Raw genomic sequence first — 12,244 nt, 5'->3', positions numbered from 1 at the left:
CTTTGTTCTTTGGGATTTATGGTTGAAACCCACGGAACAAAGCTATATATTAATTCTATTTATAAAGAGTTTTCAAGTGTGCTGCAACCTCTCTGAATGACTGAATCCATGCAGAGATTAATTATATCTGCTAGACCTACAAATGAAATATCTGTAAAGGGCCCTGCTGGACAGTCTCTATCAACCAATGATCTAACATACTTTCTGCTTCTTCTGCCCACTTGCTCAATTATTCCTTGATGAAGAAGAATACATATGAGGTACCCATGCATCTCCAACCTGAAATAAATTGCCCTCTTTTAGTTCTTTGCCATGGTAGTCTAAATGATGCAAAATGCATTTAGCCTTCCTGTGGCAGGTTAACTTTCCTCGTAGGAAAAGGAACTTAGCTCAATCCTCCCTCCCCAAACTTCTTTGCAAATACCCCTGATTGCATTCAGCTGGGTGCTGGGAGTTGAGACCAAAAGAACTGAAGCTCTGCCTGAGAACATTTGCCACCCACATACGGCAACAGCATTCAGGAACTAAACCCTATTTACGAAGCCTAGTTTCATTTCGAGTCCTTTGTGCCAAAATCCCAATGCAATGTAATTGGTGTACATGAGTGGACCCACAGTTTTGGCAGTATTTGCTGTGTACTAGCCTTCTCTTAATCTGGTTTTGAGTCTACAGACACACTGCAACAGAAAAATTTACAGCCACAGAAATGTAGGGGACTGTGAATATGACAAAGGACATCAGGAGACACATTCAAGGGACAATAAAAAGTATAAGAGAGCTCTTAAATAGGAGACAGTGAAATAGCACTGAAAATTGTATTAAATGTATTGTAACATCTGAGCAAAACCCCACAAACGGAACCAGACAGCTTGCTTTGAACACTTCATTGGGCATTTTTCTCTGTCACAAACCAAACTAAAAACGTAGCCAAACTAGAGAGATCTGGTAGACAATACCCTTTGGGCTAATGAGGGACGGAACACAAATCCGTTTTGGTGCTTAGGTCTCTTTTGAACAGAAGGCAAGCAACTCTGAGTTTTGTCATGATATGTTTAGGCAAGAGTTTTGAAAGAAAACTGATTCACTACCTTCATTCATGTTCAGTTATAGCAAATCTAAAATTTACTCTCTACCCTCATTCACTCCCCTCACTCATCTGAAAGACTTGAGAGTGATATTACAGTAATTCGTTCTCCAAGTGAGAATGTGTCCATGTGTTGCTTTGACGTGGGACCATGTCTGACATGGGACCAATGCCATCCTCAAAGGAGCACCATACGGCGTTCAGCTCTGTCATTTACATAGATTTTCCCTAGGTTTTGTATTCGTGCCTCCCTTTTGCATCTGTATTTGTCAAAAAAGGGCTGTAAAGGCAAATAAGAGTCCCAGTTCTGGATGCTTGCCAGGAAAATGTAACTCTATTCCACCCTCTGCCCAAGGTAAAGGCTAAATAATGTTCATCATCTGTGTCATCCAGTTCTGTATACCCCAAGGCTCCAAATGTCAAACTGCAACACAGCGAGCCTCAACCTGTGTCAAGAGTAACACAATAGCCAGCACTGGGTCATGACACAAGCTGTGCTATCTAGCTTTGATTACAAACTATCACGCGTCAAAAGCAGGTTTTTGAAAAACTCAATTAAGTCTCACAGCTACCACACTTGGTAGCTTTGTGCTCCTTGTAATAAACTTCCACGTTAAAATTACTGCTACAGGGACCGAGTGCGCCCGTCTGTAGGATGCCCCGCACCCCAGCCCCGGCCAGGCTGCGGGAGCAGCCCCCGGGGCCGAGCCCGGACTTGCAGAGCACCGCTGGAAGAGCCCAGCCAGTGCACTCTGCCAGTTCAAACTCCCTTTCCTCCGCGTCGCCCACTCCCCCGTCCCTTTCCTCTCCTACGAAGTCGAGATTAAAGTTTGCGCAGCCGGTTCCCGGAGGAACCAGCCTCTTTCCCTCGCCCTTGTCCCCCGAAGAGGGAGAGAGGCGATGGCCACGGCAGCCCCCGCGGCTGCCCACAGCTGCCCTCTCGGCCGGGAGATGCGGGACGGGAGGGACCCAGCGGTCCCGGATCCCAGAGCACTGCCCGCCGCTCCCTGCCGCAGGCGGCGGGGAACCTCTCGCCCCTGCGGCGGGGACGGCAGCGAAGCTGAGGGGCGTCTCAGCTCTCCCCCACGGGGGAGGAGCGGGTGGCCGGAACCGGCGCCGTGCGGCACGGGAGAGCGGTCCCCGTCTGAGGGGAGAGGATGCTCCAGGGCAGGGAGGCACTGGCTGCCCGGGGAGGGCAGTTGCCCGGCGGCGGGGCGGGGGCGCCGGGCCGGCACCTCAAGGCGCGGCGGCGGGGCCGGCCGGTCGCACGGCTCCTCCCGCTGGGGCGCTGCCGGGCCGGGCCGGGGGCGGAGGAGGCGGGGAAGGGGGGAGCCGCTGCCGTCACCGAGGCTCCCAGCTTGTTCGCCTCGCCGCCGCGGCAGCCCCAGCCCCGCTCCCACCCCCTTCGCCTGCCCCCACCCTCCTTCCCTTTCCCTCGCTCTCTCGGCGGGAGCAGTGTGCCTCCCTTCCCAGATGGCAGCCGGCTGCGCCATGCAGCCTCCCGTTCCTCCTCCTCCTCTCCCTCCTGTCCGGCTCTAAGTCAATGCCATGCTGCCGCTGCTACTCCCGGCATTGCTGGCCGCCTGCCTGCCGCCCTGCCAGGGCTGGAGCCCCTCGGCGGCTGCCAGCGGGCAGGAGGAGCAGGAGCAAGAGCTCTTCTTGCCCCCTGTCAACTCCTCCTCCCGCACCTTGGCCAGCGTCGAGATGGACCTCGATGGGGCAGCAAGCAAGGAGGAAAGTGGCACCACCAGCCCGGGCACGCCGGCTGCCCCTAGCCAAGAGCCTTTCCCCTCCGCTCCCACCTCCTCCGGGCAGCAGCAGCAGCAACAGCAACAGCAGCAGCAGCAGCGTCCCCAGCCGCAGGGACAGCCGCAGCCCGCCGAGGACCCGCACTGCAATATCAGCGTGCAGCGGCAGATGCTGAGCTCGCTGCTAGTACGCTGGAGCCGCCCGTTGGGCATCCAGTGCGACCTCCTGCTCTTCTCCACCAACAGCCACGGGCGGGCCTTCTTCTCCGCCGCCTTCCACCGCGTGGGGCCACCGCTCCTCATCGAGCACCTGGGGCTGGCGGCCGGCGGCGCCCAGCAGGACTTGCGCCTCTGCGTGGGCTGCAGCTGGGTGCGGGGGAGACGGGTCGGGCGCCTGCGGGGCGCCGCTCCCCAAGCCCCCGCTGCCGCCGCCGGGGCCTCCTCCTCGCTCTCCTACCCGCCGGCGGCAGAGCCTGGCCAGTACTGGCTGCAAGGGGAGCCGCTGAATTTCTGCTGCCTGGATTTCAGCCTGGAGGAGCTGAAGGGAGAGCCGGGTTGGCGGATGAACCGCAAGCCCATCGAGTCTACCTTGGTGGCTTGTTTCATGACTCTGGTCATCATCGTGTGGAGCGTGGCCGCCCTCATCTGGCCGGTGCCCATCATCGCCGGCTTCCTGCCCAACGGCATGGAGCAGCGTCGTAGCACGGCCGCCGGCACCACCGCCGCCGCCGCCAAGTAGTCTCTCCCAATGACTCTCTTCCTCGCTTCTTTTCGTCGTGCGGTGCGGAGGGACGCGGGGCGGCCGCCGCCTCCCGCCGGGCCAGACTCTGCCGTCTTGTTCTTGCTTAAAGCGTGTCCCAGGTGCGCGGCGGGAGGCCGCCGGCCCGGGGGGCCGTGGGGCGCGGGGGCTGCCTCGGGGTCCCAGCGTCGCCTCAGGGTCCCGGGGCCGCCTCAGAGTCCGTCCCGCCCTGAGGGGAACAGCCCCGCCGTGCCACTCACCCCGCCGCCGGAGGGGACCGAATCCTGTGTGCTCGTTTTATATCTTTAATACCCGTTTTAAACGAAACTTTTAGTAGAAAAGAAAAAAAAAAAAATCAACGCAGGAAATAAAAAAGACCCTCCCATTCAACTGCATTTGTTGTAGTCGGAGTAGCTTTTTTGTATATGAAATACACTTTGAGCGGGTTTTTCCTTTATTTACAGAAGTCTCTTTGGCAGGATTGAGAACTGAAGCAGTATATATACATATATATTGTTATTGATGAAGCTGAACTTTAACAAAGCTTTTCCACTGTATTTCCCAGTTGAGATAGTGTGTATTTATTATTGTAGCTCTGCGTTATTTGGCTTTTAATACAGAGGTTTTCTTTCTGGAGCCACCGTAGCCTTTTGTCAATCTGTTTTCGCCAGGGTGGAATGGGGGGGTTTGGCTGATTTCCCCATCTGCAAACCAGCCGCAAAGCAACTCTTTGCCCATGAGGTGATGTTGGGGTTGGTGATAAAAAAAGGGGAATTCCAAACTCTTTCTGAATGGCGTTTGCCCTGCGTGTACTGTCGGTCTACATCAGGGTGGTGTGGGATGGGGAAGGTGTCTGTGGCAGAGATCCTCCAAGGCGATTTACTTAGTCCAGCTCCACAGATTATGTCTTTCTCCTTGGTTTGAAGTTGTGTGGTTTTGGTCCTGGGAAGATGAAACCCACTTGTTCAGATGGGTTAAAAGCAGCCCAGGGGCGAGTCTCTGATTTCCACGAAGTGCACTCCTCAAAAACTATTCAGATGCAGTGTATTTGTTGAAAGCTTCATAGTGTTTTTCATCCACCATTCTGCAGGGTTGCTCGCAGAAAACTCATGGGGTGGAGAGAAAGCAGGAGCTGCTAGTCCAGGACTAGATTACGGCTGCCACTGTGCAAGCATGCCGAGAAGAAAGATTTGCAAGATTTCTTCTTTCTTGTTTGAGCAGACAGTTGCATGGCTGGAAATATCATTTGTTGTGTGCTTGAACTGTTTAGCCTTGTATTAAGTTGTTTTATTTGCCTTAGACACAAGTAATCAGCTGAAGTTTCTAAAACCAAAATGTGAGTGAAGTGAGAAAGATTTGCAATAGGAATTCTCATTCATTTGTCGCATTCATTTGTTAGGAACTCAAGAACTCGCTCAGGGTTAATTCAGTGTATTTATAATATTGTTTTCTTCCCTGAAGTTCAGTGGAAATGACTGGATGAAAAGTCTGGAGGGATTAAATTCTTAGGATTCCTATTTTTTTAATTGAGAACAAAACAAGACAAATGCATGCTCTATGTGTGTGCTATCTGGAAAAACAAAATGCAGAGAGAAAAAGATTGACAAACAGCAGAAATTAATCAAGATTTCAAAATGTTTCCTGTTACTGGACTACCTCTACACCCACTGTTTCTCCTGTTGATACACTCACTGTTTCTCTTACTGATCTTAATGAACACGTCACTCCATTAAACATTGCAGTAGTGTTGTTTTCGGAAAGTAGAGGATCCAGTCACTGTGAGAAATGTTAATTTGATTTGTTGATCTGAAAGGTACCGTCCCCCATATGTGTAGTTTATAGAGCCCAGCTTTTCTTTCCTTGATGTGAAAAACATGGTGTCATTTCCACCTTATGCAAATTCTTTTCTGCACAGACATCCGGCATGCTAGAGATGGTTTATTTGCCTATAATCCCCCGTGTGACAGAGAAGCCTCTTCATACCGAAAGGCAAGGCTAACAGGAGAACATGCAGCTTATGTTAACACCCTCCTGAAAGAGAAGTGCTCTACATATGGAATAAACCTCAGAAGAGTTGCCATGCCAAGAAAGAATTTCTTCTTTTAAATGAGGATGCATTTAGGCAGAGAGTTTTTGATTTTGCATGAGACACATTTAGGCAGGGAGTCAACAACTTTTGTTGGAAGTTTTGCTGGCTTTGTAGTGTGTACGGTCCATAGCACTCACTGTGATCCAGGGAGCTTGAACTCAAGGTCAGAATCTCTTTTTTGCTTATCGTAGTTTCACCAGTGATGTGCTGTTGTTTTTTTCTTGACTTGCATTAACATAAGCAAGATGATGGCATTATTCTCTGAAATAGGCAGCCTCAGTTATTAAAGATTTTTTATTTGCAGTTTTTACAGACACCTACCGAGAACAGTGAAGCTGGTACAAAATGGTTTTGGGGTATGTCTTCGAACTTCTGCCAGTATCAGCTTGAATACAAATCTTGTGAACAGGCAACAGGTAACACTCAGAATATTTTGATGCTTCACTTTAAAAGTGTGATAGAAGGGAGGGATTTGCTTATAGTTCTTCTATAAATAGGCTTGTAAGTGGAGCTGCTATTAAAAGTCTGCTAAAATGTGAAATGTTTGAAACACGGGGATGGCATTAAAGCCAAAAACAAACGCCCCCTCCCCCCAATTAACCAAACGAAAAATCCCTCAAACAAACAAACAACAAAAAAACCCAAGAGGCAAATCTTGTCCAGAATACAAAAACCTGCAGTATTTTCAGGGAGTACATTTTGATACAAAATGCAAAGCACATTCCCAGTTAGAGAAGATGTTTCCTTAGATCACAGCAACCATCAGGGTACGCATACTCCCTTTGTAGAGAGCAGGCAGTCCATGTGTCAGTGCCTAAAGAGAACTTCAAGGCACAGCGGGGGGCACAGAGGTTACCCAATATACAGGCTTTAGCCTGGACCTACCTCCCTGAACCTTTGTGTTTCGGTGAGGTGGCAGCAGGATTTCTCCTGTGAAGAAGAGAGGTGCAAACTTCGATGTACACAGCTATTTTGGAGAGCTGCATCCTCGTGCCTGAGTTCACAGTGAAGTGACTTAACAGCTTTCATAGTCCAGAGTGTTATGATGGAAATGCATTCTGCAGACCCTGAGCTTTCTTCCATCACTGTTATATCTAACATCAATAACCACACTCCCATAGCTGTGGCTGCTACAATGGCTCTAAGCAGCCCATAATTTTGAGTAACAAAAGGCACACACAACTTTTGCCTGCGTACATGGGAAGTTAATCTGAATTAAACCCAGAGGAGTCAAGCCCAGAGCAATATAAAATGATACATCTCCACACCAGCTAGTTTCAGATTTCAACTTGAGACACCAAAATGTGTATTTATTTTCTTTTTCACTGTCGGTGTGTTGTCTTTTTACTGGGGATTATTCCAAGCCATTTTTATTCATTTGGATTTATTTTTAAAACCAGTTGGTAGCAGGGTCAGCACAAGAGCAGGATTAGTCACCATATATAATCCTTCATGTACTCAGGGAGGGCATCTATATGCACATATATACATATATTTGTTAATATACATGAGAACTTACTGTGTACAACAGAAAGTCAAAAAAAAGGGGAGAAAAAGGATGATGAGAAAAACCAACACTGAACAAGTAATACTGGTTTTCCTTCACTATTTGTTGGATAGGGTTTCTTGGTAAGTCACCCTGACTTTATTTATGTACATGTGTTTGTTGGAAAGCAAGGGATACCTAGAAACAGAGGTAAATTCTTGATTTCCTTTTTATGTCGTTTAACTATATTACACTTTTTTTTTTCTTTATTTTAATTTTTTTTTCCCCATTCCAGGGTGCAGGAATTCCCTCCAGAGTGAGATTTAGCATCAGAAGGTACTAGGCTTGTGTGTTAGTGTTAGAGTGGTACATTTTTTGCTGTATATTCAGACCTCAGAATTGAATCTCTCTCCCTCACTACTTGCTTAGTTATGGTTTATACATACATTAGAAGCAGAAGTATATGGATAAATATGTAGGTTTAGCATGGACACGGTTTCGCTGTTACTTGGTGCCACATCGATTCCCACAATAAAAATATAAAAATGTAGTCCATCCAGTATAATAATAATTCTATATTATGTAAGTATGCTGTTGTTCAATAGGTTATCAGTAATTAAGATCAGTTTTGTATGTCAGGAGCTATGTGGATATTTGGGGCAAAATTGCCACACTTGGATGAATGTTACTTATTCAGTACTTAGTTTACCAGTGCTTTTTGATGATTCATATGACTGCAATAGCAGTACTATTTGTGCAGTAAATATTACTCAACATGAGTAAGGGCTACTGAACCAGGCCCTAAAAAAATGTAATTAAAAGCCTTACTTGTCTGAGTAAGTATTATTCATCGTGATCTCTGCTTGCTGAATAAAAGTGTCTCCAGGGCTGGCATTACGTGATCCCAGGGGCTGAACAAAAGCCCAATGAAATTAAATAGTTAAGTTAATTAAGATTTCTTTATGACTAAAGATCAAGGAATCTATTTTAAAGATATATATCTAGATACAAAAGTAGGTATTGCATTCTTGTTTCTCTCTGGTTTTGAGCACATAGTTTATAAATCCAAAGCCAGGATTTATCAGTCCAGTGTAGGGGATTGCTGGTTTGGAAATTAGCTTCTTCCTGAAGCTAGAGTGACAGTGCCATTTCAAAGGAATTTTACTGAATAAATGTCTTTTTCCAGCCCCTTCAACATATTTCAGGAAAAACCCTTGATTTTTCAAAAAAAACATTTTTAATGACTGTTGGAAGATGAGTAAATACCAAATCCCCAAATGTATGCAGATTTCAAAACACAAAAAATCTTTTTGACTAGTAACTGATTTTATAAGCATATTTTTAAACAAACCCATCAATTTCCATTTCCTCTTCAAAAGCAGAACATTTCAATGAAGATTAGAAGTGCATATGGGTGTTTTGCCTTGCAAAAGTGATTTTGTAGGAAATAAAACCCCTTTTTTGGTCCTATTTTTTGCATCATGCGTAACTGTATTCTAAGGATTGTGTTCTTTTCTGTGATTTTGAATTGATCACAGCTTGTGACTGGTAAGAAACTATATTTCTTGTCCCTCTTTCATGATAGTTCTGGTTAAAAAAGGTTGTTTAAAACAATTGTAAATTAAAAAAAAAAAAAAGTAGCTTCATTTGTTTTGTTTCTATTCTACTATTTGTTTCTACTATGCCAAGGGAAAAAGCAGCCTGGTATAAAATTTGAGATATTAAAGTTTACTGGAAATGTCTGGATGGTGTTTAATTAGGTTTGTGGCCAGACTAAGTCTCATAATCCAAACACCTTCCAGCTTTTAGGAAGTTTGGATTCATAACTGAGTGTAGCAGTTTGATGATCTCTATGACAAAGGAGTCCCTGGATCTGCATGTTTAGAAAGTCAGGATTAGAACACTTGTCTCTTTAGTCTTCTTTCTATCTCAACAGGTTAACAATGTCAGAGCAAACTGGAAGATCCAAATATCCTGTAAAACACTGTGTGTTTGCCTTGTTCTTAGCTTTTGTAGAAAAACATCTGATTAATGAGACATGAATTTGAGATCAATGCCATTCTGAGGAAGTGAATTCACTGGCAGTATGAAGTTAAATGATATTTTTGTTCCTTGTAAGGTGAGACTTGCTAGAAGCAATGGTACCTTACCTTGTTGGTGTCATTCTGGGTGTTGCTAAGCAACATGGAGTAGTTAAAACAGAGATACAGAGAAGAGCACGGAGGAATAAAGGAAACAAAAAGACATAGAAAAAGCATTAAAAAAGAGTAAATATTCCAGCATGTTCTGCAAAGAAGTTGTGAAATAACAACTAGGAAAAAGACAGCGATTAAGATCCTAGAGAATAAGGAAAACTGACATAAGATGAATTAGGAACCTGATTCCATACTTCATATTCAACCAAAATTTTCAGTGCTTTGCTTGAATAATTGCTTGCAGTTTTGCCCCCAAACAGCAAAAGTAATGGCAAAAGAGAATCAGAGCCTGGGAGGAAATGGGAGGCTCAAGAAAAAACAGGAGTGAAACCACCATACCATAAATAAAAAGAGGAAATAAATCACTACATATTGCTGGAAACCAAACAGCAAAATGGCAAGGCTATCTCTTGCATATGCTATGTACTTTAGTTTTGCTTCAGATTTTCTCTGAGTTTATAAGGAAACCATGCTAAAAGTTGGGGTTTTTTTTGGAATGAATATGGTTCTTCCATCATATCTTGCTTTGATCCATGTCAAATACATGTTTCTCATTGTCCAGCACAAGAATGTTCATTAGAACTGTATTAAAGCTTTTCACCTGAACTGAAGTTATACTGGTATGACTGCAGTTCTCAGGCTGGGCCACTGCTATTGACAAGTGCTAGTATGCTCTTTATAGCATTCTGATCCATATTACTAATATTTTCTCACTCATATACTTTAAAGACTAGCTACATAATCTTCCTTTTTAGTCCCTATCTTCATTGCCTCCAAAGTTTCAATCCATTTGTCTTCTGTCATTGAAGTTAATCATTCTAAAGACTTATTCCTTCTCACTTACTACTCCCTCTTCTCTCTTCTGCTGCATGTTTTTATCTTGACATTTTCTGTCTTCAGATTTCTCACCTGCCTTTCTCACAAGTATGTCTATTATTATCAAGCTATAAAAATGTACCCCAGGAAACTGCTATCAAGTTTCTTCTGTTTTTCTGCTCTGCTCCACACCTATTCAGACCGTACCTCTCATGGCTTTGGTGTGTGACACCTACAAGACAAAGATGAACAGGAAACCTGATGTTGAGGGCAAAACCTGAGTGCAAAGTTGTCTCTCCCACCAGTCCTGTGGTCATAAGACTTCTTCTGCACTCCTGCCCAGACCCTGAGCTGGGGCCCTAAGTTATTGTGTCTTCTTCTGGTAAATAAGAGCTGGACGCACTTGAAGAGCGTCCTTCCACCTTAATTCCTCAAAGTCCTTTCTCTGAATAACCCTCTACTCATGCACCTGCCCCAAACCCTATCTCATGAATCATGGGAGCCCTCACATGCCACCTTTCCCACATATCCTTGATTGCAATGTCAGGACGTGTCTCACACTGCCTTCTGCCCTAACTGAAGATAGGTTTCTCACACTTCAGCAAAGCTCTGCACAGCCAGAGAAGCAGTGATCTCACTTAGGAATGTATTAGTGTTTAAAGTTACACTAAGTTGATATGCAACTACAGAGTTAGAAGCATTACATTTCAATTAAACCTTGGATTCTGAAGAATTCTAAGAGGCTTACCTGGATGGTGGCACATGGAAAAGTACAGACGGAGGGCCCTGGCAGATTTTTCAAGTGCTGGCCTAGTAGCATTCTGGCTTCACTAGTATAGACTCATAGAGTCATAGAGTGGTTTGGATTGGAAGGGACCTTAAAGACCTTAAAGATCATCTAGTTCCAAGTCCCCAGCCATGGGTGGGGACACCTTCCACTAGACCAGGTTACTCAAAGCCCCATCCAACCTGGCCGCTTCCAGGGATGGGGCACCCACAGCTTCTCTGGGCATCCTGTTCCAGTGCCTCACCACCCTTATGGTGAAGAATTTCTTCCTTGTATCTAATCTAAATCTACCTTCTGTCAGTTTAAAGCATTTACCCCTGGTCCTTTCACTACCTACCCTTGGAAAAAGTCTGTCTCCAGCTTTCTTGTAGGTTCCCTTCAGGTACTATAAGGCTGCTTTAATGTCTTCCTGGAGCCTTCTCTTCTTCAGGCTGAAAAACCCCAACTCTCTCAGCCTGTCTCCATAGGAGAGGTGCTCCAGCACTCTGATTATATAGGTGGCCTCCTCTGGACTTGCTCCAACAGGTCCATGTGCTTTTTATGTTGGGGGCCCCAGAGCTGAACGCAGGACTCCAGGTGGGGACAAGAGTGGAGTAGAAGGGCAGAATCACCTCCCTTAATCTGCTGGTCACCTCTGTTTGGATGCAGCCCAGGATAAGGTTGGTTGAGTGGCCAGGCCAACTCATTGCAGCCGTACTTCTGTAGGATGATAAATACGTGCAGCTCACACTGAAGTCTGTGAGTGCTCAAGCCTTCAGAAAACAACATATCTGGCTGTGGAGGAAATATTTACTTTTCTTGTACTGGTAGTGAAAGGATTAATGAGCTAAATCCCATATGGTGTTTTAAGTATGCAATGCACAATAAAAATGCAAAACCTGAACATGATATTATTCCTTATCTATTCTTTTTCACATTTAAGGGCATGGTTTGAGCCTTGTGTTGTTAAATTAACGTGTTCTGCACGATTTTGTCCACAATTTAGCTAGGCAATAGCTGTACTCTGGAAATGCTTTTCCCATTGAAAGGTGCTGCTGTGAGCTGATATATTAAAAAAAAAATCATTCAAATCATTACTAAGTGATGAATGTTACTGGAAGAGTTTCTCATTAATCCAAAAGTATATGAAACAATCCCCCAAAGTGTAAGAATTACTTTCTAGGAGGTGAATATATGAAAAAAAAAAAAAGGTGTGGAGGTAGCTAGTGGAGATTTAATCATGGGGCTATTTCATTTTTTTTTCTTGCACTGCATGTTTCATCACATTTTCCCTGGGGAATGTGAGCTGTGCCTAATTATG

The 12,244-nt window shown here is 45.2% G+C and overlaps 1 protein-coding gene across 1 annotated transcript; it reads left to right on the top strand.

The window, feature by feature from the left end:
- The first annotated feature begins 2,469 nt into the window (after nucleotides 1–2,469).
- Nucleotides 2,470–4,207, top strand: TMEM158 (transmembrane protein 158). The gene has a single exon (XM_065832212.2). The coding sequence runs from the start codon at nucleotides 2,633–2,635 to the stop codon at nucleotides 3,569–3,571; it is 939 nt and encodes a 312-aa protein (XP_065688284.1). The 5' UTR covers nucleotides 2,470–2,632; the 3' UTR covers nucleotides 3,572–4,207.
- The last annotated feature ends 8,037 nt before the right edge of the window (nucleotides 4,208–12,244 follow it).

This window comes from Patagioenas fasciata, chromosome 2 (assembly GCF_037038585.1).
Source record: "Patagioenas fasciata isolate bPatFas1 chromosome 2, bPatFas1.hap1, whole genome shotgun sequence".
Classification (NCBI taxonomy): Eukaryota; Metazoa; Chordata; class Aves; order Columbiformes; family Columbidae; genus Patagioenas; species Patagioenas fasciata.
The sequence above is the reverse complement of the archived record's forward strand: the minus strand, read 5'-3'. Positions and strand labels throughout refer to the sequence as shown.